The sequence below is a fragment of the Rhinolophus sinicus genome, linkage group LG01, assembly GCF_036562045.2.
Source record: "Rhinolophus sinicus isolate RSC01 linkage group LG01, ASM3656204v1, whole genome shotgun sequence".
Taxonomy (NCBI): Eukaryota; Metazoa; Chordata; class Mammalia; order Chiroptera; family Rhinolophidae; genus Rhinolophus; species Rhinolophus sinicus.
The window spans coordinates 179705406-179731436 of NC_133751.1; the positions used below are offsets into that span (position 1 = coordinate 179705406).

Genomic DNA, 26031 nt, shown 5'->3' on the forward strand with positions numbered 1-26031 from the left:
GGGGTTGAACACACCCACCTTAGTCGCCTGGGGACAATGAGCATCGGTTGCTTTGGGACAGATATCTGGGAATTGGAAGAATTTTTATGGTGTGGTGTGAGAATTTCGGGGACCCTGCCTTTAATCTTGTGATGCTTATTGTAAGAAATCAATAAATACCCACGATGACCCGATTCGGGGCTGCAGTCCCTTGAGGCAGCGAGTCCCTCCGTCCTCTGTGATTTAAATGTATTTGAGTCTCTGTCTCTTTATGATAGTTTAACCCTCGCCGCCTCCCTCGGCTTCCCACCGCCTGTGTTGTGCAGGTCGCATCACTGATTGGTTGTTATGAAACCACTCTGATTGGTTAGTATAGATGTAAATGAGGATATAGCTGTGTAGTGTTCCTATTGGAGGGCGCAGATATCAGCCCATTGGCCCAAATATGATTTTATACGGGTAGTTTCAAAAGACAGGAGCAGTACAGGAAGCTGGCAGCTCAGCCTTTGGTTTTTCTCTGAAACCACAGTGCGTGAGTGGTCTCTGCCAGCATTCGCTGTTAGACTCTGATTATGAATTTGAGACCAGTTAACCAGGAGTCCTTCTTGGTGGGTGTGTTCCTTCTCCAAGGTCAATACTCTCTTGGTAGTCTTGCAACTTTCCTGTAAGTTTACATTTACTTCAAGTTAAATTTTTAAAAAATCACAAAGTAATAAATAAATGAAAACACAAATAGCTTTCACACTTGCTATTTATTATTATTCGTATACATCAGTAAAAAACACTAACAGTGTTTGTTCGTAGCGACAATCAGAACTCCTTTAAACAACCATTCTGGGTTCACAGCATGTTTTATGATCTTTATATCATAGAGGATATAAAGATAAAACAGTGGGTTGGCTGTGGCTAGGAGAATGTTTCAACTGAAGGGGACTCATTGGGGGCTGGTAAGTAAAGGGTCTCTGGCCTAACGCAGTGAATGTCAGCCCGCCCAACTTTTGTTCTGGAGAGGTGTGCGCGGAAGGCCACGTCGGTTAGTGCAACGTCCGCTTCCAGGCTTTCGGTTTCTTTTCCTCCCTTTTACTGCGTTTCTCAAGCTTCCGGGACAGTGAAGCCAGGCAGCTCGCTGCAGGAGGAAAGCCTCACGGTGGACCAGACGGTACGTGCAGGCACTTAATCCCGCCGCTCCGACCCTCCTCAGTCCTAGAGGTCTCATTGCAGGTTTCCGAGACTGTGTTGCCGCAGGGCCCGAGCGCCGCCTCTCCGGTCCCTCGCCGCAGCTCCCCGACCTGCAGTTTCCGGGAACTGGCCCTGGGCAGGGGCTGCCCGGCTAGGGTCGGGGATGCGGGGGTGGACCTTGTGACAGGTGACTCAGTTTAGTAGCTTCCTTAGATATGGTTTGCCCGCGAGCGCCCGCTGGGGCGGAGCCCCCGTCCCCGCACGCACCCCCGCACCCATCTCCTTGCCCCGCTCTCCTCGCACCCGGGATTCCCAAGAGGGCTGTAGAGGTTGCCCGGATCCCAGGTGCGGTCCGCGGTGCTCCCGGATCCACCGGGCCAAATAACCCTTAGCGGAAACAAGCTTCGGTGGCGGGTCGCGAGCATCCTGTAAACTTTGCTTAAGATCATCTTGAGAGTCACTCACTTCCTGGGGTGAACTGTTCAAAACATTTGGCAGTTTTCCTTTTAAAAAGTTGATGAAAAAGAGGACTTTTTCCTGCGCAATGTATGTGCATACTCGCCTTTACCTGGCAGGGGCAGCCGCCCGGCGGGACATTTCACTCTCTCGCAATAACTTGGTGAAGTAAGTAGGGCAGGATATGTCTAAAAGCATTTTAATATAGTATATTTTGGCAAGTTGCAAGGAAAGCTTGCCGTGGGAAAGTCAGAATGACTGACTGATACATTTATAGAAAGCCTTAAAAAAAAACAAACAATACTTGTTCCGGGCTCTCATCTCTTCCCCTCCAAGAGGATTAGGAAATAAATATATGGTGTTTTCAGATGTTGCCGGATGGTGACCGGATTTTAAAATGTTAACAGTGGATTGCAATAGAACAAAGGCCAGTGAAATTTAGACCAAGTTTTTGGTTCAAGGCAACAAGAAGTTCAAGGACGTTGAAGGTCTGGCGAATATTATTTGTTGACATTTTAAACTTGTTTACGCAACCGAGAGGTGGTGCCAGTAAGGTGACAGCATACTTGAAGCATTTTGAATAGGGACAAACCCGGATGGACGGATCTGCTTTCGATAGGAGATTCAGATTAAGAGGAACAGAATTTTTGGTATTTTCTGATTTGTGGTTCCTTTAATTTTACCAAAAATAGTCTCGTTGAGAGGAGCAAAATAACTTGGCTCAACTCCAACAAAACAAAAGACTCGAGCTTGGAAGGGAATTTTGAATGTGGCCAACAGACTTTTTATTTTAACCCTTGTTTTACTTAACAGCTTCTGAGTTGGAGGTCCTGATTAAAATGGCTTTTTCTAACGACTGTGTTTTACATTTTGTTTGTAACTGGCATTTGCACTTCCTTTAACTATCTTTACACCCTACTTTTCACCCGCTTTCTTAGGTGAATCCACCGGCAGGTCTGCAGGAACGGGGTGCCCTTTGTCCTCTGCCCCCTTGGGAGTCTTGTGCGACTGGGGGCGTTGGGAGGATAGTCGCGGGTAGTGTGTTGTTGTTTTTTAATAGCGGTGGCGGTAAGTATTGGAAGCAAAACGAAGGTGTTTTTGTTACTAGGACGCCCACCGGTCATGCACTCGCTCTGTGAGGTAGTGGGGCAAGCAGCGCCCACTCAGTTACCGCCCGTTGCCGGGAACTTCCCGGAGCTACACGTAGCCCCCTTGCCCGTCCAAGGGCGAGTTTACTCACCGAAGAGACAGGCGTGTGTGTGCACTGATGAAGTTTTTAAGGTTCGGGCGGAGGGTTCTCAAGCCTGAAGTGTCAGGTGAGCAGCGCGTCCCTGCAGGGGACTGACGCTACGTTCAGTTCGAGGAACTGACGCTACGTTCAGTTCCTCGTCCTGTTTGGAGAATTTACAACTCCGGTTTTTCCCAGTGGTGGGTCTGATCGTGTTCCGCATCGGTGGGGCGCCTTTGCAGGCGGAGATCCTGCTGGAAGAGCCGGCAGCTGCCCCGGCGTGAGTAGACCTAGAACCTTGTTTACTCCTCTTTTTCTTGTGCTGACGTCACCCTGGACTCTGGGGGGATCGGGGCACTGTCCCTCGATCCTGGTAGAAAAGGATTGAGTCGCTTTTAACCCTTTTGCGCTTCCTTGACCCTCGTAGGGACTCATTCACAGCGCTCCTAGTCACCCGGCGTGTAGCTTTTTAAATTTTCCGGATTGGACTCCAGTTGGTTATTTCTTCCTTGTAGGGCCCCAAAAGCTAACTCGCATTATGTACTGAAATGCCTCCTTTCCTTTAATTCAGGATAATCCTACCAATATTTATTTAGCTTCTCTGGGTCAGGCAGAGTTCTGGGTGTGAGAACATAGGGATGGATCTGAACTTGGTTCCTTCTGCGTGCTGGAAGCTCACAGAGTGGTTGGGGAGACCTACGCAGATAACTTGCCACGGACAGACTGGAATGGGAAGGTACAAACCAGTTGGGCCAGACTGGGGAAATAATGGCAGGTCACAGAGCTGTCAACGTGTACTGACACGTGGTCCTTGCTTTCTTTACTATAAATCAGTGAGGTAAAAAAACACTGTTATTGATATGCCCTATTCCTTTTACATTCAGCTCCTGTCGCCTCTAGGAAGACTTCACAACCCACGGTGGGTTCCTTTACTCTATGCTTGCATATAATATCTCAGTGGCTATCTTTGCACTTACCATAGGATTGCACTTCACAACACTGTATTGGCATACTTTTTCTTCAAAACCTTTCAGTCAAATTGTATTATAATTATCGGAGTTAAAATACATACAAAGTAAATAGAGAAAGCCCCTAGGAGTCCATTACCTAAGATAACCAAAGGTGGCTGTTTAGTGTCTTTTTCAGAAATGTATGCACTCAAATACAGTCTTTTAAATGTCTTTAAAATATATACATTTTTGCTTTATTTTGTATGGTGCTGTTTCTTCAATTGTATTTCAGAACTACTGTTTTGTGTGTTTTTTCTGTTAATACTCTGCTTTTCTCACATGTAGTTTCACTCTCCTCTGGCATCAGTGTTTCTAATGAAAGATTTTTTTTCTTCTAATGACTACTTGTTTTTAAGAATGTGTGTACCAACAATTTACATTTCATGAATCTACTTGTTCAGATGTCCAAATGTTTTTCCTCCCTCCTCAATTCTGCGTTTAGAGAAATAATTTCTTCTTTCATCCCATCCACATACAAATTTATGTAATATATAATATATACCTATATTCTTGAATCTTTACAGATAAAACTCTGCTTTCTTTTCCACACTTTGTACCTTGTTCTGTATATCTGTTTCTTTGATGGTCTCCACTTTAGGCCAGGTAAGCTCTTTTGGCTGCTTAAGTTGTCTTTATTTGACCACTTAAGTTCTTGTGCAAAACAGACAAAAAACTTCTTTGTTATTTTCCTCTTATTTTAGATATTGAGTTTTCATCTTTAGCAATTCAGTACTAATGAACGAACTAATCTCCACCAATTTGATACCTAATTTACTTGCATATTCAAGATATGCAGTGAACTCTTCAATTGGAGAAATTAACTCATTGTTATTTATATACCTCAGTTATACAATGTAATTGAAAAAATTCTTGTAGCTACTGGCTCCAAGGTTTCAAGTGTTTCCCAGCCTAATGACTTCCTTTAAACATCTGAATTTACAAGTAAGAACTAAAGCTTCTTTATCTACTTGTGAATTCTTAAATTTTTTTCTTTAAAAAAATTTTCAATTACAGTTGACATACATTGAATTTTTTCTTGAAATTCCTTTGGATCTTCCCTTTGGCATATATATATCTATATATATGTTTGTTCTTTTTAGTTGAGGCTTTCAAAAATAGTTTTTAAAGTCAATGATCTTTATTTTAAAGAGTAGGCAAGAGACAGATATTGCTTAAACTCAGACAACTTGGCCTGTTTTGTTTTTTCCCCCAAGGATATTGAAGCCTCATAGTAAATTGATGAATGCAGTAAATGTCACACATTCTCTGACTTTTTCATAATAATGTGAGTGAATACAGCAATAGCTCATGGAAAATTAGCTGAGTATTAAACTTATAACATATCATGCAAGGTATTAGTAATTTTTTATTTTTTAATTGGGGAATACTGGGGAACAGTGTGTTTTTCCAGGGCCCATTAGCTTCAAGTCAAGTCGTTATCCTTCAGTCTAGTTGTGGAGGGCACAGCTCACTGGCCCATGTGGGAATCGAACTGGCAACCCTGTTGTTAAGAGCTCGTGCTCTAACCAACTAAGCCATCCGGCCGCCCTAAGGTATTAGTAATTTTGAGGATATAAAATTACTAATTAATAATCAGTAATTTTGAGATGACAGTCCTATTTGAGAAAAAAATACTTTACATTTTAGGCACTTTTGAGTTTATTCTAGGAGAATTAATTACATCTACAGAGGACTGGCCTGGAGGTTTGGCAAAAAATGAAAACTTGGACACATAAACCTTACAGTTTTAGAAATTGTGATAAGTGCAAAAGATAAGTATCTAGCTAAAGGTATGGGGAGATGCACCTTTTGCTAAAAGGCTGGGATATGTCTGGTGCACTTGCCTAGAGACATTGTATTCTGCCTATTCAAGGTGAGGTCCTGCCAACTCCCTGGGTGCACTGCGTGTTCATATCTCAGTGGGGATTCCCAGATACCTGAAAGTTTTGCATGCTGCTTTCTGCAGCTGGCAAGACAGGCTTCTTTTCATTACCGCCCAGTTTTGTAGTGTTGTTGGGAAACTGTGGCTCGGTGGACCTGATCTTGCTTTCATGCTGTGCCATGCCTTGCTTCAGGTAGAGAAGCGTATAAAGAATGGAATATTAAGTATGTCCTTGGATTGGTTAAGGTATGATGGGAACTAGTCATGCTGGCTGCTATGTGGAAGGTTGTGGGAACTCGCTCCTGATAAAAGGCAAGGTCATCAGATGAGAAGTGGCACCAGTGGTTGGTGTTAAGATGGAAGGAAGCAGTGAAAGTGGAGCTGTTGTGAGGATGTTGGAAGAGCTGACCAACGTCCTGTCAAAATAATTGCCAAGCAGCAGTAAGAGACCTACTGAGGTTGAAAAATCTCAAGTGTGTGGTTTGATCTTTCTGCAGCCCTTCAGCATGACTTGATACTCTAGATGTATGAGTGCAGGAAGCTCACCATCGAGAATGGGATGCTGGGGTGACAACCATCCTGTTTTCCCAGCACTGAGGAATTTTCTGGGACATGGGACTTTTAGTGTTAAAACTGGAAAGTCCTGGCAAATCAGGACCAGTTGGTTACTCAAGGTATTGCAGAACTGGTGGTCAGGAGGCAAAAGGGCAAGAGAATTGAGGGTGCTGGCTAGAGAGTTTGTAGCATATGATCTAGGTCCAGTATGGGGAGAAAGGGAAGTGGGCTATTGGTAGCACCTTGTGAAACTCCGTTCATTTATTCATTCAACAAATACTAATTGAGTGTCTACTCTGTGTCAGGCACTGGGGTCTGCACAGAGGATTTAACTACAAAGAGGATACAAATGCCCTTATGGACTGTCCTTCTGTGGTGGATCGGGTCAGTGGGTGCTCAGACCCATTCTCACCTCTGTCCAGAGGGTGGAAAACTATAGACTATATTTCCCTGTGAGTTTAGTTCTGCCAGATAGGTGCATTCATGCAAGATTTATAAACAGAAGTGAAGTAGAGGCCAATAGCTGGCTGCTTTTCTTAGTTTCTCTGCAGGCAAGCATGGTGGTGGTGATGTGGGGATTTGGGCAGCAGTGTTATGGTGTCCAGTCACCAGATTTGGAAGTGTTGGAGGCAAGTATGGTGGTGGGTGTGGGCCCCCTTCTGATCTCTGGGTCCCTGCCGTGCAGATGATCTTGAACTCAGCGCTCCCAGGGGCGGCCGCCTGATTCCTCACTGCCCTGGCTGAGACTCGTCTTTCTGGGAGCCCCAGGAATCTTTTTCAGAAGCCCAGCCAAGAGCCCCTACCTCTAGCCCTTGCATCAATTTTGTAAGCATCCATATTAAATGTATTTCTACTGAAAATACATAGAGTGGTTTCTGTTTCTAGAACATCCCTTCTGTTAGCTAGTGTTGTGGAAATTCATGTGGAAATTTAACTTAGGTCAGTTTTGTTTAATGTTTGAAATAATTGGTAACTGTCTCATGACTTCCACTCGAGAAATGAAACTGGAACTCGTTTTAGTTTTAATCTGGTGGTGACTAAAACAGATTTTATGTGGGTGTGGAAAAAAGGAGAGATGTAATTCATTAAGGTAAAATTTGACGGGGCAGGGAGAAAAGAAAAGGGGAATTCCTTAAAAATTTAAAAAAAAAATACAGATTTCAGTTTTGTCTGGCTAGAAATGAGTGTCTTAACATAGTGGGGTGAAACAAAACTAACAGAATGCTGATCACTCAGGAGGACTGGGAATTTGAAAGCAAGAAAGAAGAATTGGGCTTGGATAGCCCCTTTGTCACCTGAGTGAGGTGAAGCAAGTGACTTCAGAGGAGATGCTGAGTGGGGCAGCTCAAGCAGGGCAGGGCTGGTAAGTGGTGGCCACTGCCCTTTTACAGACCTCTAAAGAAGTCATTCCACCTGCCACCACCCCTGCAAATCCCCTTTATCCCCTCTTGACCTGTTCTTTGTGAGAATATCTCTGGGCTTACTTGTTCTAAGGTTTGTCTGTATCTACATCAAGGAAGGTCTAAAAGCATTTTGAATTCTGTGAGATAGTTTCTATGTAAGTGTGGTAGAGACAGAAACGAATTTTTCAGTTTAAAAACCTATAGGGTTTTCTTTTGACTGTTGTTTCCTAATTTTATTGTACTATGGTCAGAGAATGTGGGGCTCGGTATATTTATTTTGGTATCTGTGTACCTATTGCTTAGCTTATGAACTAAAATATAAATTCATCTGCATTTTTGTCTAGTTCCACTCATCCTGTAATGGAAACCAATTCAGTATTTATGATCACTGTGTTTTAATATTTTCACTACACACACACCCTGAACAATACATAGTATTATTTTTAACACTTAGGATTTTAATGTATGCTTTAGCAACTTGTTTTTCCCTAGGCAAAAATATTTGTTTTGTTGTTTTGCTTTTTGCTTGTTTGTAAAATTCATGTAGTTCTCGTTCATTCATTCTCAGGGCTGTATAGTATTTCATTAAAGGCCTATAACATTTTATTCAATCTTTGCTTGATAGCGTTTTAGATAGTTTCCATTTTTTTGCTATAATATCTATTGATGCTAGGAACATTGTGTATGTGTTTTGGTATACCCATCTGAGTTTTTTTTTTTTTAAAGGCTATTTACTTAGGAATGAAATTTTCGTGTCATGGAGTAATACACGTTTTTATCTTTACTAGATATTGCCAAATTGTTTTTCAAAGTAGCTGGACCAATTTATAATTCCTCTAGCAATGTATAAGATTTCATATTTCTCTGTGTTTTCTATAACATTTGGTAACAAATACTAGCATTTGACCAATGTGAAATGATAATATCTCATTGTAGTTTAAATTTGCATTTCTGACTACTGTTGTGACTTGAACATATTTTCATATGATTAGTGGCTATTTGGGAGGTTCTTGTAGATTTTCTTCTAGAATTTTGTGTCTTGGACTTTGGTACACGTGGAGTATGGTATGAGGAAAGAATCCCAGTTTCCTCCCTGTATACATGGATAACCAGTTCCAGCACTGTTTCTGGATGTTTCCGTCCTTTCCCTATTCATTTACAGGGCCCCCTCGGTCATCTGGGTGTAGACTGATTTCTGAGCTGTCACCTGTGTATTTGTTGTTTTGTTACTTATCCCTGTGCCATATTACTATGTATTTGTATTAAATCCCGATATCTAGAAGTTGGTTTGGGTTTAAAAGACACCCCAACAAAATAGTGAGTATTTGGATCCTAACCCTACCTCTCCCTTCCATACTCCCCGTTCTTAAGTGCCTATCACCTCTGGCCACAGTTAACTGCCCCCAACACTATCCCACCACATACACACTGGTATTTTGCTGCATCCTGTTGACCTGGCTCAACACAGGGTCTGTAATTTTCCTTCTGCAGTTTTCTCTGAATATGCCAGATGCTACCACTGAGTAATTTGGATTTTGCTGCCAAACTATACCTCCATTAGTACAGGGAAGACAGCATGCCAGTTCTTTTGCTTAGTGTACATGACTGGCAGAAAGTAGTCTTGAGAATAATGGATGGAGAAAATGAACTGAGCAGATAATGTTTTTTTAAAATGACTGTTGATGACATTGTTATATCACTGATAATTATGAATTACAAAAGTTAGATGATGGTTTTTAGGGAGTTGAACGTTTCATTTCTCGTAGTTCAATTTGTTTTTTTCAGATATGTCTGGTGACTTTGGATAATATCTCATTTGGTTCTCTTATGTTTAATTATCTCTTATTTCATACTTTCTAGTGTATATAAATATTTTATAGGTTAATTTGTAATAACAACTACGAACAATACTGTGACTTTTAGTGAATAGAAAAAGAACTTGACCTCGTTTTGTGGAAACTAATGACTACATTAAAGTCCTGTTAGCCTGTGAGTGGAGCATAGGTTTAAGCTTTCTGGAACATGTAAAATTAGTATTCAGCTTTCAGATAAAAAATAAATAAATAAAGTAGTCTGAGTACCAGTTATTTTTAACTTTCATTAAGCAATAAATCATGTACTTTCATTACTCTAGTTATTCACAAACAGCCATACTTAAGGGAATTTTGGAGGAATGGGCATGGGATTGGCATAGACACACCAAGACTCATTAACACACACTCTGGATAAAATGTCTATTTTTATGAAGAGCTCACCCATTTAGACTGGTTGTGGGAGGCCAGTGTAAAAGGTACGAATGCATGGTGTGTTTTAAAATAAAATATTTAAACTTTTTTAAGAAATAAAATAAAATTGAAAATGAATGGAATATTATTACTTTCAGGCACTGAAATACTTATTAATATTTTCATTGGTGGGGAACTCTAGGAAAATTGTGCTTCCTCTAAGAATCTGTTCTATTTTTCTTCTCTTGAACAGCAAGCACTACATATTTAACGTCCCTTAATCCCCTTTTTGCTTTGACTGCCAGGAAGTTTAGGGACAAATTCACAGCCTGTTAAAATTTGTTTAGGCCTTTCTGGCCTGCATATTTGCATTGTGTTCTCCCTCTCTCCACTCCATTTTTGACTTTCTAACCTAAATTTTCCCCTTGTTCTCATATAAAATTTTTTTCTACTTATGTGTTTTTATTGCAAGATGCCTCAAATCTTTTATGAACTGAGATTGTATATAAGTAAAATAGGTTATTTATATATAAAATAGATTCAGTGTTCATTTTATTAAATATAGTTAGGTAAATATGTAAATATACTTGTATGCAAATACACAGCAACAGTTAGCAACTTGCCTTTGGGTTGTGTTTCCAATTGTTTGTTGCTATGGTGAGCTTTTAACCTGAAATGTTCTCTGACAGAAACAGACAAAGTACTCTCACAGAACAACACAAAAACTTCTTTAATGTGAAATTTAGATATGAAACTTTAGAATGAACAGTGATTGCCATCTGCAACTTAATTTTTAAGAGAAAATAGGTTGAGTTCCAAGGGAAGAAGTTAAGAATACACCCATGGCATGACCTCCCTACCACTCCCACCCAGTCCCATCCCAGGATGGGGCTCTTTTCCCACATCTCCTGTGCTACATCCTTCCTTCAGCTGATACCATCAGGAACTCTAGTGATAATTGATGCCCTGCCACAGTATATCGAGAGTCAGGGGCCTCTGGCACTTCCATGGGGGGCTCCTGGTCTGAAGAGGTGATCAAAACTTGACAATGTTCAGCTGTGGTGACAGATTCTAAGAGCATTCATGATGAATCTGAAAAAGTCCTGTGACTTTGGGAGGATGGTAGTGAAGATTTATGCTTACAGGGGTGAATGAGGGATTTTAAAGAAGGAGAAAGACTGGAAAAAAGGGGAGGGGTAGGAATAGATGCCTCTTTCTACCATCATTTTTGATACCCCACAGAGGGTACCTTTTGCCAAGACCCGTATTTATTCAAGCCAAAGGTCAAGAGTGAGGTCACCGAAAGAGGGAGTTAACACTGTGACACACGTTTTTCTGGTCCAGTGCTCAGTCATGGGGCTTTTTCCTTTCCTCCCATTAATGTCATTCATTTGTCACTTAGTGACTAACCCCTTGTGTCATTTCCACCTTACTGTGTATGTCCTGATAAAGCATGTGGGGTCTTTTTGGGAATAATTTGTCTGTAGTTTCATTTTCTTTAAAATGTAAGTTATCTTCTTTGTCTGTCTTGGTTTTGGGATCAGTTGCTTTGTTACTGAGGACCACTTTCTGTAGACTTAACAATATGAATTTAATGTGCTAGGTTCAAGAAACCAGCAAGAAAGGAAGAAACTATACTTTGCATAAGCATAAGTTACTTTGATAAGAGGATTTTAAAAAATTCCCTTTTAACCACAGCACGCCTCCATTGGAAAGGATTCTGAAAGAAATGAAGAAAACCATCAGAAATGAAGTCAGTTGCCTCGTGGCCTTCTGTTGACTGGATTAGAGTCTTACTATTAGAGTTCTCTGCAACGACACTCTACAGCATGACTGCTGAGGTCATCAATCAGGTCGATGAGGCACTTGATGAAGATGAGAAGGAGATGCTTCTTTTTTTGTGCCGGGACATTGCTGCAGATGTGACTCCACTTAATGCCAGGGACCTTTTGGATATTTTAAGTGAGAGAGGAATGCTGTCTCTCATGGATTTGGCTGAGCTTCTCTACAGAGTGAGGCGGTTCGACTTGCTCAAACGGATCTTGAAGATGGACAAAATGACAGTGGAGGCCCACCTGCGCAGGCACCCTCATCTTATTTCGGACTATAGGTAATTCAGGAGCTCTTTCTGAGGCTGACAGGGAATGAGGTGGTTTAGACTTCTGAATGAGAGAAACAAAGACAGTAAGAAAAGCAGCCTCATTATTTTCTCTATCCACTGATCCAACTGCTGTAGATGTTACTTTATTCCTTTGAACTTTAGATTGAGTTTGTTTAAAGTAATTGGGTAGAAGATCATAGTGAAAGTGGAAAGGATGGATGGTATGTGTTTGCCTAATAGATAGAGTGAGAGAGATAGAAATGATTAAGAGCTAGTAATTCTTGCCAGCCTCTGACTGTGAAATCAGCTGTGGTCTTCTCTACCTTGATTTTCTGTGACGTCAGACCGTGGCAATTTTTGATACTGAGAAAGGAAATAAGTTTGACAAATGATCTCTGTAGAACTCTGTGTGATCCTTCTTGAATCCCCGCTGGTCTTTCCTGCAGAGGAAGCCAGTGGGATGCATTTCCTTTCTGTGAGGTCCCTGCTCCCATAGGCCGTGGGGAGCTCAGATTGAACCTCTCTTCAATTAACCACTTCTAGCCCCCTTCAGTTCAGAGAGCATGTCCGCTGGAGTCCCCTTTAGTTCAGACAGCCTTTAAGTTATTCCTTCCTCCTGTTCACATCGTACTCTCTTGGAGGTTCTGGAGTGCACAGAAACCACCAGAAAGGCTGTTTCTGGGGAATCGAAGACTACTTGTAATCTTAAATTAGCAGTTCCTTTTCTCCAGACGACCAGCCTTTAGTTATGTCAGTAATTATATTTGGAGATGATATGTATTATTAAAAACTGTATTAAAGAGAGTTGAAAGCAGTGTGGGCCTTGAAAAGTGCCTGAGACTTGAGGTCTGAAGGCCTGTTTCAAGCCTCAGAACTGTCAATTACAGGCTTTGTAGGCTGAGCCAGCCACCAACATTGGTTGAGCCTTCATTTTCCTACTTGTGAAGCTAAGAATAATAATACCCGATCTCACAAGTTTGTTTGTGAGGATCAATTGTGCTAATTTAAGTAATTGTGCTAATTGAACATGTGAAGTACTTTTTAACACTGTGAAACACTCTACAAATGTAACTGTGTTGTTGCTGATCTTTTTCCACCTCTCCAACCATTATATAACATCAGTAATCTTAAAACATTTTGGAGAGGCACGACTGGGTTTTGGTGAATAAGTTATGGCACTCTCTCCATCTCCTGTTCCCTAGCTATGGTAAGTGGAGGCAGTTTCTCAGGGCCTCTGAGCAGAAAGGCCTGGCAGTGGGAGGGGAGTGGTAGATTATTCACCTGTTCAGTGGGCTTTTTTGTGGTTTGGGACATGCCAGTGTTTGGGGAGCGCTAGAGCAAAACGAATGAAGACTTTCATCCTCAAGACTCCATGAGAGTCTGATTGGGAAAATGGCCCTCTAAGCCGTGATGACAATGTCAGGGTAATAATGCTCACCTTATTATGTCCCGGGAGCTCCGTTAAAGCGTGATGATAGCTCCAACTGGAGCAGAGGTGACTGAGTCAGGAGGGGCTTTCTAGACCAAGACATCTATGGTCATAGTTCCCAAGCTCTAGGTGCCTTTTTCCCTTTGAGTTCTCAAGCGGGCTGGGATATCTGGGGTGTTACTTTGCTTTAGAATCTTGTGACTCAAAGTATCACCATCAGATCAGAATCTCCTGGAAGCTTGTTAAACAGAGAAGACAAGATGACTTTGAATTCTATTTCTGTCTCCATCGTAGTCATTCATGTACCTCACTTATTTCATTGTAACTTCTGGGGATGCTAGGAGATTCTTTAGGGACTTTTTTATTCTCTGGGTTGTTTTCAGAGCAGTTAGTTGGAAAGAGAAGTACCATTTCCTATTGAAAACTGGGGAAAAGATGAGTTTCCTCTTTGAGTTCCTCTTAAGAGCTCTTCCTGGGGTGATGTAGGCTTTCTGTCTCGTGACGGGGGCACATTCAGATAGGGGTAAGAACTACTCTTTTAACCAGTTATTGGCACAGAGGATGCATGGGCTCTTGGTGTTCTCACTGGGACTAGTATCTGAATTTACTAAAGCAACTTGTCTGTTTTACAGGGTGCTGATGACCGAAATTGGTGAAGATTTGGATAAAACTGATATGTCCTCATTACTTTTTCTCATGAGAGATCATATGGGCCGAGGCAAGATAACCAAGGATAAGGTGAGTTTTCTTTGTCTTGGTTCATGATCCTAAGAACCTATCAGAAGTTGGAAGATGCTTTATGGTGTGAAGAGAGGGAAGCAAGCACTTGATCAGGGGGACCCTGTGGGGACAGAGCCAGGAGTGCAGTTTCTAGGCTCTCGGCCTCACATGGAAAGGTGCTGGCTCTGGTAGTAAATGGCCATCAACTGTGATTGGGTGGCCATCAGCTGTGGCTAGTTGGCCATGAGCTGTAACCAGTGAGCCATTGGCCACTAATATAACTGCTGTGGCTACGCTAGCAGAAATTGGGGGCTAGCAAGAAGATGGTGGCTCAGCTAGCAAGCGGCTGAGTGTGGATTGCGGATAGTGTGGCTCCTGCTTCCTGTGTCTCCAACCCAGCCACCAGCGAGAATATAGTGGTATGACTCCCCTATTTATGGCTCCGTGGGTGTTCCTTTTTGGCCTAGCCACATCCTGCGTTCTTATGTGGGGAGCGGGGCCAGAGACTCCGCATGCCACCCTGCGTGACAGACCTGCTGGGGATGAAGGTGGGAACTGAGAAGAGTGTGGATTTTTAAAATAATAATATTGATGGGAAGAAAATTGATTTATGAATTGAGAGGAAATGCAGTGATATCTTTTGGTGTGGCCCAGGGTGTTTCTTTCATCCTCGTATTTTTTTCCTTTGTTTTTGTAAAATTCATAGACCTGCCTTACACATCAGTTTTTCTCCCTGGTTTGACAGATCATCTGGGAGGGTTAGGCAGTTCCATCTGTTCGTGCTGAGTAGAAACAGGTGGGAAGTGCTAGTCCACGCTCGTCTTGCTCTCCTTGTTCCTCTCTTTCTCCTCAGATAGCTCGAGATCAGTGTGGAGTCATTAGGCTGCATGTGGAGATGGGCTGTGGGGAGATCCTTGTGGTTGATATATCTGGGGAATGGCAGAAGTTGAGATCAGGGGTTGAAAACTAGGTAGGGGTGAAGAAGTCAGGGATTCAGGGATGTTGTGATTGCTGGAAAAGTATTTAAATTCCAGCTAACCCTATAGTACTGCTGACCTAAGGACAAGCCAGGAAGAGCTCAAGCCTCTAGTATATGGAAATATGTCCTTAAAAGACCTGCGTCTGAGGACTCGGGTAAGTCATGGCTTGAGGATTTCCTCGTTTCTCAATGATTGTAGTTTCTGAAATCTGGGAATACAGGGTGACTGTATTACTCCCACCATCAAATGCAAAATGGGAAGGGAAATGAAAAAATAGAACTTTTTTTGGGTGTCCCCCAATCAGTCACTTTCCCTCTCAATCGTGTATATAGGTTTAATTAGGATTATTATGTTTAAAAGTAAAGATAGCATTTCAGTAACCACATGTTAAACAGAAGGTAAATGAAATCAAAAGCAATGCCTGTATCTGAAATATAGTTCTTTCCCAATCTCTGTGGTTCAGGGTAATTGACTAGCAAAATGCCCTAACCTTGTAATTTTGCTACCTCATAATCCCGAGTCAGAATAAGTCGGAATGCCTAGCAATGTTTTCAGAACTTCGAAACTGTATCATTGGGATTTGTCTACTTCTCCCCAGCTACCTACTCTCCTCCTTTTTCAGGAAAGCCATTAGTTTTTCAGTATAACGCCAGCCTGACTTTTTGGAAGAGAATAAACTCAGGAGAATTTTACTGTATTTTTAGGGCCTGCTTTCTCCCCATACTCCTAATGACACAAAATGGCCCAACTTAGGTACAGGTTGGCCACCAAAAGACTTACCACTACCTCTTTGCTGAGTAAAATCCAGGAGAGTAATTTGCAGCTGGCCTTGGAGGGACTATAAAACAGAGAGGTCTGGGTTAGGATCACCGAAGGTCTGAAGGGGCTCCTCCTGTTGCCTTTTCTTGCTGTTATAAATCACATGGCCTGAGGTTTGCATTTGGGATTTAACAGTCAGCCCTACTTACATTTGTTTCTTGTTGGTGGTTCTCTTAGAGCTTCTTGGATCTTGTGATGGATTTGGAGAAACTAAATCTGGTTGCTCCAGATCAACTGGATTTATTAGAAAAATGCCTAAAGAACATCCACAGAATAGACCTGAAGACAAAAATCCAGAAATACAAGCAGTCTGGTAAGCAGAATTTTGGCCTCTCAGTGGTCTAAGGAAAATACCCTGTGCATAGTAAGTTTGGTTGGTAAAAATTCATTTGTTGGGTGTGTGGATGGAATGGAACCTGAATGTCCACAGCTCCCACTAGACTGTAATTAGAGATCATATCTCTTTGTATCCTTTATCTCCCAGATCTGCTGACTTCATCACCCCACACACATGACCACAGAGTGTTGGCCCTTGGCAACATGCCGCTAAGTGGTTCTTAACACTCCCACCTTCAGGAAATAGTCTCCACCCCCATTTTCTGCACCAGGTGGAGGTGCTGTGGGCATTTAGTTCTTTTGAATATATGCTGAACCCTGTTGCCTCGTTCCAGTGTTGGCCTGACCACCATCTAACTCTGGGTGGCATCTTAGCACTGAGCTTCTATAGCTGCCCTGCATGTGTTCTGAGTTTCACAAAATCTGCACATGGAAAAGGGTATCTTTTCTGCTGATAACCCCTCCCTCCGAAAAGGGGACCAGATTCCAACTGTCCTTCCTGCCCCATCATCTTTTAGATTTAGCCTCAGCTTGGGCTCTGTTAGCAGTCCACTGCCATCAGAGTCACAGTGTGAAGGGCATGGCTGAGACCCAGTAATCTACAGACATCTCCGTCACTACCGCCCCCCACTTCCCCACATAGACACCTAAATGACTCATAAAAGGTCAAGTACAAGAGTAGAATTTTCAATCCATTCTTAATGATGCTGGTGGAAGAGTCATCTGATCTGGTATTTTTAATTAAGTAAGGTGGCGGGAAAGTTTTGGGTATTTTGAAAGATGATTGACTCTGGACTGAGCCATTGTTGAAGATTCATTTGATAATAATTGGATAATCTTAATTCAGTACCTCTCTTCTGCTTACAGCTCAAGGAGCAGGAACAAGTTATATCAATGCTCTCCAGGCATCTCTCCCAAACTTGAGCCTTAAGGATCCTTCATATAACTTAAGAGTAAGTCTGGAGCAAACGTGTGGAATTCCAGCATGAAATAACTTTGATTCAGAACTTTGATTAAAAATATACGTATTCTCACATACACCTTTTATAATATCTGAAAAAAAATTGTAATAGAAATGTGCATTTCTCTTTAAAATATATATAACTTCTTATGGTTACAAAGCTAATATGTGTTTATTGAGATAATTTGGAAAATACAGAGAAATACAAAAGAGGGAAAATAGATCACCTCTACCCTACCTCTCAAAGATAACCATTGTTAATATTTCGTTATATTCCTTTCTAGTCTTTTTTCTTTTTGCGTGTGTATTATATGTACAGTTGAACATTTTTTTCATTGTTCATTTGTTCCTTTGAAAATTTAGCATTTTAAATAAAAATTAGGTCAGACATGCCCATGGAGAAAATAATTCAAAATGTACTAAAATAATTTTTAAAGTGTGTTTCGTCCTACCCTACGTCCTTCTCCCAGAGGCAGCTATAATTAACTATTCTCTAACCATCCAGAGATAGTCTATGCACATATTATATTTGATTTTTGTTTATTTCTTTTGTACAAATGGTAGCACACTGTGCATGCCCGTTGTCCTGCTCTGAGAATTCTTGGAAATTATTCTGTATGAATCCAATGAAACTACCTCCATTTAATCATTGTTTTAAATAATTGAACATGGTTCTGCTTTCTAGATGTATAACAAGATGTTTAGCCTTTCCTTGTCTATGTGTATCTAGATTGTTTTCAGTCTTTTGTTATTAAAAATAGTGCTAAAATAAATATCTTTGTATTTACCTCTCTGAGCATTTGCTTTTTACAGTGTTTATTAATGATTTCAGCAAAATGTTTTTGTTATCGAGAGACGTTATTGATTTGTGAACATAAATATCACATAATCACTTATGGTTGTTGTGTTAGTAGATGGTGCAAAGTATCCTCAGAATTATTCTTGGGTTAGTTTTTTGTCTCAAGAAGGTAATCTTAGTGTAATCTCATCCTTATTGCTATATAAAGATATGTGGAATTTGTAGTAAGGACTTACACCACAGTGCAATTTCATGGTTAAATTATAAACACTTTCATAAAAGTATGTGATGGAAACATTAACTACCCCTATAATATAGTTTCATGAGGAACCTGAGCTGTAAGAGATACCACTGAGCAATAGAATTTCCGAGCAAAAATGGATGTTAAGGATTATATTGTCCAACCCCCTCATTGAACACAGGGAACCTTAGTCCTAAAGAACATTAAGTATTTGCCACCTCCAACTATCACCAGTCCCTGCTTTTTCCTCTATACCATGGCATGCCATAGCTTAGATACATCTATCATTTTTCAAGAATCAACTGTTTCTTTTGTCCTTCTGAATCTCTGTGATACCAAATCATGAGACAAACTGATTTAGGATAGAGATACAGATTTTCTGAGCTTTCACTGCTATTGTCTAATATGAATTATACTGCCATTCTTAGTTAAAAGCCTGCAATATTTTTACTATTGCCTTTCTGTTTTGTTAATGAAAGTAATGGTATTCATTGTCTATGTAGCCCGTTGGGAACCGACATGCTCTCTGTGTAAACTTCTTACATTTGCTATATCAATCTGTGACCCTCATCATTCATTCATTAAGTATGAATTCAGTGAATTTCTCACAAAATTTAAGAGCCAAATACCTGGATGTAAACTCATACAAGGATGCAAAAGTGCTTAAAAATTACGGCGGCATTAAATGACACATGACACCAACATATTATAGAAGAAAAAAGTTGTATGACTGCAATATGATGCTTTTTAAACCTAGCTTTGATTTAATGTTATATGTCTTAATACTATGTAAAAGTGAATGCATATCCATGTGGGGTTTGACCTTGGATCCAATATCCTCAGCCTGTGGTTAAGTCACTGGTAATTAGTGATAAAAGCAACTTATGTATTTTCTTTAATTTAGACACACAGACTTAGCTACAGACACAGGTGAATGAACAGTCTACTTCTCTCTTTTGGCTAGGATAGCTTCAGAGGAGAAAGCTGAGCGTATCAGATGGTTGACAGTATGTGGTATGTGTACCTCTTACACAGGACCTGTCATCTGAGAAGAGAAAGGGTCGGTTCAATCTTTCATTCTCTGATTAATCCATCCCACTGTAGCCCTCAGAAGTGGTAGCTATTACCAAGAATCAAACCCACATGTGGCTTACGTATAGCTAGGCAATTATAGAAAAAAATAACTGGACATTTATTAAGCACTTCCATGTGCTAGGCACTGTGCTGTTTTGTGTAAGTTTAATTTTCACACAGATTTTATGAGGTAGGTACTATTATTATCCTCATTTTGAAGATAAAGAAACAGGCATTTTGAGGTTAAATAACTTGCTTGAGATAACATAGCTAGTAAGTGGCAGAATCGGGATTCATAGCCAGGTTTGTCTGGGCTAGACCTCCCACTGTTATCCATACATACCGTGTTTTCCCGAAAATAAGACCTCACTGGACCTGTTATTTTAATATAAGACCGGGTATAATATAGTAATAATATAATATAATACTGGGTCTTATATTAAGTTTTGCTCCAAAAGACGCATTAGAGCTGATGGTCCAATGAGGTCTTATTTTGGGGGAAACATGGTATTATACATTGCCTCTGTGTTAAAGGATCCGGTTGAAGGTCAAAGGCATGTTCCAACAGCTTGTTCTGTCTTGGAGCTCTTATAGCAGTTCTACTACACCATAACATCTGATTTTATTGAGCTGTTTCAAAACATTCTAATATGGTAGTTTAGCATATTTTCATGTGCATTGTATTTTCCGAGTTGCCTTGTTTCTTTGTAGAATATAGGATTCACGGAGTTAATGGCTTTTGCTATTCTTCTTTAGATAATTTAACAGTGAATGTGATATTTTTATTTTTTCCTGGGTAAAAATCCTATTGAGATATTTAAAGAGGTGTAATATAATGTGACTCTGAAAAAAATAACAAGAAATGTGACCTATTCTTTATATTTGAAGCTTCAGAATGGGAGAAGTAAAGAACAAAGATTCGTGGTCAAACAACTTAACATGCAAAGTAAGACCCACTTTTCTTTATGTTTATTCTTTATAAATACTTGATAATTCTGGTACAAAATGTTGCATTTTTAGAGTTGGCCATTTCCATTAAATACACATTCTAATTAAGCTCTCAAAATAAAAAGCAGTTAAAGTCTTAAAATGTATTCATTGGCATTTCTAGTTATCTATTGAATTCACTTATTTGAATTTAAACACCTCTTACTCTGTCAGCTTCATCATCTTGGCTATATAATTTGTTAAAGATAATCTTTATAAGAGTTTATTTGAGCCAAACCGCGGACAATGTCAGGAAGCAAGGTCTCAAATGCTTCCCTGGCTGCATTTTTAAGAAATGTGACAGTCCACCTGAAATGGAACAAGAACCAGGCTATGTTGAGCATTAATCTAGCCATGATAATGAGCCATGTTAAACCAAATTATCTAGCAGCAGGAAGAAGAAAGTTTACTAGGATTTTGTGTTATAGCCCATTTAATGAAGTTAGATACTCTACAGATGACATTCCCCATCCCCTAAAAAGAAAGAAAAAATACAGTAAAAAACTAGTCATTGCAACCCGTATGACCTCTTCCATTTCTCTTAAAACATCAGCACTCGATCCCCTCATTTTAAAAAAGTTATTTCTTTTTGCTTGTCTTGAGTCCTCCTTGAAGTGAGGGCTGAGACTCAGTCTCACACTGCAGCGGAGGTAGGGGTTGATAGGCAGGGAAGGAAGGTCAGTCTTACCGAGGAGTTTGGACTTCGTCCTGTGTGCAGTGGGGATTGTGAACATTGTGGGTAGGGCAGTGGCCAGATGGAAGCCTTCTTTATGTGGCAGCCTGTGTGCTATCTGCGTGCACCTGGAAACAGAAGCACTTTGCCCACATGAGCAGAGGGTGCAGCTCATGTTCTTCCCCACCTAAAATTCCCCTCTCCAGCAAAAGCCATTGAGAAGTGCATTACTCCCTGAAGTAATTACTTTCTGACAATCTGTTTTTGAAGGAACACTGGTGAGGCTGTAAAAGCTGTTTAAAGTCAAATCGGAGAGGAGACCTGGTAGATTTGGATAGGAATGAAAACCAACTGGTGTTCTTTCCATTGTGCTTCCTGATGCAGGTTTATCTTTGATCAGAATCAGACAGGTGAGGTCATTGAGGCTCCACCCCGGTGATCCTTAGTTGAGCCATTATTTGCTGTGGCCTGGACATGGTTTCCAATAAAAGAAAAAAAGCATTCTCATCACTTACCTTTAATCTAATAGAAGTTTAAAATAATCAAGCCAAGTATTCATATTAATTTAGACTTCCAAATAGATGTCAACTGAATGATGATGATAACTACAGTTTATTAAGCTCTTACTAAATGCGTTAGACTGAGATAGGCATATTACATAGATTATTTTGTGTGTTTTTATTCTGTTGATCCATGATTACTAAAATACAAAAAGATAGTGAAATTTCCTCTTAATTCCAAGTATCAGACATAACCAGTTAATGTTTGATTTATATACCTCTAGACTTTTAGCATATAGATGTGTAAGTATATGCTCACAACTACATATTTTTAAGTACCTTGGATCAATATTATCATACATGTTATTCAGTAATACATTTTCAGTTAATATATCCTGCATATCTTTTCATGTCAGATACATAAAGATCTCTCTTATACTTTTTACCATTGTATAGTATTCCGTTATATGTAGATTAATTTATGAACCTGTTTCATGTTGGTGGGCTTTTTAGGTTCTTTCTAGTTTGGGCAGTTATAAACAGTCATTCAGTAGATGTCATCCTTGACATTTTTAAACACTTGCTCTATTATTCCTTAGGATAAACTTCTTGAAGCAGAATGTTGGTCTAAAGGGTGTTTTGAATTGTCCTTTAAAAAGACTGTTTCAACTTACACAGTAGCCTTAGAATTTAAAAGTGCTTATTTCCCCCAAACCATACCAATGCTCTCATTTTCTATGCCTGTCTTTAGACTTTACTTCTCATTTTTGCAGGACTTTTATAAAATAGATGTTGGTATGTTCATCTTAGAGATTTTAAAAAAAATACCCTGCGACTTCAGGAAGAAACTTGCCCCAAATCACAGAGCTTGTCAGTGATACTGCTAAGGTTTGAGCTACCCTTTATGGTTTCAAAACTAGTGGTTTCTCTACCTCCCTGAACTAATAAAGTCATTTTTATCTAACAAAATATGCTTCAGGCTCATCTACTTTGTAAACTCTCCCCTAGTTTGCCATTGACATTTTATTTTATGATCTAAGAAAACATGGCCATCAGTTCAGTTTCTAAGGCTTTTTGTTCCCTTGGGCGTTGTCCAGTTTTAGCACATGTAAGATAGCTATTGATATTGTTGGGTGATGAGTTTATTAGATTCTCCCTATCAGGTTAAAAACTCACCAGTCACCTGATCCTCACCTGGAGAAGGGGAAGGGAGAGCCTTCCCTCACTTGCGATTTAAGCAATTTTTCTACATAACTTCTGTTTCGCACAGAGACTTGGGTTTCCTTGTCAATTAGGTTTTTCACTGTGAGGTTGGAACCTTGGGGCTGAGTACAGCTGAGGAAGAAGAGATAGTAGGGGGAAGGAAATAGGGAAGAGAACGGTTGTAAAATAAAGAAATTCAGCCAGCATAGGAGTGGGCTTAGTTCTCTTTCAGCTTTGTAAATGATTTCTCTCTCATCCCCCAGGAGAACCAGTGAAGACATCTATTCAAGAATCAGCAACATTTTTGCCTCAGGTACAGAATAAATGATCTGATTTGGTTTTGTATTGTGTATGCACAGTATCTGTGGAGAACACTGACTTGTTTAAAAATATCTGTCCATTAAGAATTTTTTGTAACAACAATAGGATTTTGAGAGTGCTATTCTCATGAGAACTCTTCTAAAGGGGAACCTTGGATAGCAAAGAGTAAGATGAGCAGATTACATGAGTGAATTTCAGAATGCAGGAAAATTCCAAAGTAGCACTTCTCTTTTCAGCTGAGTGATTACTGAACAAATAAGTAAGCAGTGACAATGAACCTTGACTTGCTCTGGGTTTTTCTTAGGCTGATACCTTTTGTTCATAAGAAGAGGCAATAGAAGGTTTCCTTTTGTACTGGTTTGGAAAGATATCACTTGTATAACCTCAGGTTACTGAGGAAACATGATCCATCTTTTCTCTCTGTTTCAAATTATCTTTATCCTGCAAAGCTAAGACACACGTAAAGAGACTGCAGTTTTCATTAAAATTAAATAAAAACTGAAATAGTTTGTCTTAAGTACATTATCCGAACAGGGAAAAATTTGATATTAGGGAAATATCAGCTGTGATGACTGGTGAGTGACTCACCTGCCAAAGGGATGTTTAAGGAAATCCAAAAGAAAAGATGGTATATAGGTGGGATCCTGAGGAAACATCAGTATCCAGAGTCTTTAACAATCGTACTTTCCTTTCCAGCACGTGCCAGAAGAGAGATACAGGATGCAGAGCAAGCCCTTAGGAATCTGCCTGATAATTGATTGCATTGGCAATAACGCAGGTAGGTGTAGATGCTACAGGTTAACTGATGCACCCACAGTGAGATCATGGCATAGGCAAGCTGTATTCAGAGTGACCAATGCTAGCTGCTATAACAAACCACTGCCAAAGTCTGGGGTTTCAAACAATGAAGCGGAATTTCTTACTCAGGTCACAGTCTCCTGTAGATTGGGCTGGAAGAACTTAGTTCCATGTGGTCATTTAGTGACTCATCATCTGAGATCTTAGAGTTTTTCCCAGGACCCTTTGTACCTGGCTGTTGGATGAAAGAAGTGGAGGATCTCAAAAGGTTTTAGGAATCAGTGGTATGCATCATTTCCACCCACATTCTGTTGGTTATACATGTGGCCCCACCTAACCACAGTGGACAAATAATTTAGTCTTTGTGTCAGGAGGAAACTGAAAGGGGATTTGGGGAACATGTAGCATTGTGTCTGGCACGCAGGTGTGATTTGTACAAGTTGGTAAGCTTTAAGCCTTATCTTTCCATGCTGGATGCTGTGGCTAGGTGGAGTCCTGGGATCCAGAGGGGCATTTAAAATGGAAGCCTTCCTGGTTTCAATATTATTAGATGCCTCAGTATTTCTTCCACATGGACCGTGAAAACTTTTCTGGGGAACATTAAAAATATGATAAACGTGTGTTCACCAAAGGCAGTGTGCCACTTAGTTCTGCCACCCTGTAGTTCTGCCAACCGAAGTTGTTGGTCCGAGTCTGTGCTACTTGTGTGTCACCAGTGTTTGAATCTGAATTGATTCTTTTGCCCAATTGTTGATGGATGCCTGACTCAAATGGAATCAATCACTGGTGCATCAAAAGAGAATGAGAAGAATCTAGGTAAGTGAAATAACATTGTTTAATTATTTATCTCTTCTTTGAGAGGATTGATCAGTTTCTAGCTGCCCAAAATTCTCTTAGAATGAGTCAGAGCGATATTTTAGGCTCACTTAAAATGTTCCCATGGTGAGATTTATGGGAAAAGAATCTTAACAAGTCAAATCAGCAAATATTAGGCTGGATGTCTCAGGATTTCAGATAAGATGTCACTTTCCTATATCCTATTTGGGGTTAGATGTTGAGAAATGCTGTCTCCTCAGCTATAGATATGTATCCTTCCTTTTATAGCCATAGTTCCTCATATGAGTATGAGGAAAATAATTTCCCAATGAGTAACTTCCTGCTTTAAAAGAGATTGTGTAATTACATTGTTCTTTCAGTTGTAATCAGTTCTGTTTCATTCATTAGCAATTACCAAAGGTACATGATACAGGATGTGTATCTGTTCTATGAAGGGAATTATAAAGCCATGATCTGTTGTGAATTTGTGCCTAAAATCCAGTGTCTGCTTGCTTCCCTTGCTGGGTTATGGGCCTCTCATGGGCAGGGACGGAATGTGTATTGGTATTTTTCTGTATCTCAAGAGCGTGGTCAGAATTGAGACCTGGAATACGACTGCATGGGTGTGAATCGTGGCTCTGCTATGACCTAGCTTGTGACATTGGGCAGTTTTCCTGGTCTGTCTCTGTCTAAGTTTTCTCTTCTGTAAAATGGGTTATTAACAGGACCTACTTCATAGGGAGATTGGGAGGAATGAGTGAGTTCAGACTTGGAAAGGGCTCAGAGTAGTGTGTGGCACACTATAAGCATGTATTAAATGCTAGCTAACATTATTTTTCCATTTTGTTTGTTTAATTTTAGTTGCAAACCACTAAGCTAGAACTTGTGTAGCTTTGTGCTTGGTACATAGAGTCTGATCTCAGATAAGTGAGGCATGAGAGAACTGGGGGCCTGAGGCCTGTGCTGGGCTCTGCTGAGTCGGGCAGGTCCCCGCAGGCTGGAGTTAAGTGGAATGGAGGGGATGACCCAAGAGGCGGTTACTTCTGAGGAAATACCCAAGTGGAAATCTGGACAGACCTACCAGTCATCAGTATTAATGGGCTTGGCAGAGAAAGAGATGCTGAGTACAAAGGCAGGAAATGTCAAGACGCGATAGGAGAGAAAAATAGAAAGGAGGCTAGAATTGGAGTTGGAGCCAGGGGCACCTGTGTCTTTGGCTTGAGGTAAGAGCACGTGTTGGCCTTCGGTGCGTTTGTATGTCTGCTTCCTTGACTCAAGCCCTCCCGGCCTCTGGAAACAAAAGGAATATCTGGGCTTGAGGCCACTTATACACCCCTCTGGGCTCAGGTTGCCAAT

The 26031-nt window shown here is 40.5% G+C and overlaps 1 protein-coding gene across 8 annotated transcripts in view; it reads left to right on the top strand.

Annotated features, from left to right (window-relative positions):
* Positions 1-488: 488 nt before the first annotated feature.
* The window catches only part of CFLAR (CASP8 and FADD like apoptosis regulator), a 37374-nt gene continuing 11831 nt past the window's right edge, over positions 489-26031 (top strand). The window contains exons 1-9 of one of the 8 annotated variants that reach the window (XM_074339935.1): positions 713-1138; positions 3727-3761; positions 11616-12027; positions 14080-14185; positions 16144-16279; positions 17170-17255; positions 20266-20323; positions 23004-23053; positions 23758-23839. In XM_074339935.1, coding sequence (XP_074196036.1) covers positions 11666-12027; positions 14080-14185; positions 16144-16279; positions 17170-17255; positions 20266-20323; positions 23004-23053; positions 23758-23839 — 880 coding nt within the window. In that variant the 5' untranslated portion in view covers positions 713-1138; positions 3727-3761; positions 11616-11665. Of the gene's footprint in view, positions 644-705; positions 1139-2281; positions 3123-3726; positions 3762-11615; positions 12028-14079; positions 14186-16143; positions 16280-17169; positions 17256-19344; positions 19364-20265; positions 20324-23003; positions 23054-23757; positions 23840-26031 lie in introns of those variants that run through there. The other 7 variants (XM_074339912.1, XM_074339916.1, XM_019726782.2 and 4 more) reach the window with 7 other exon arrangements.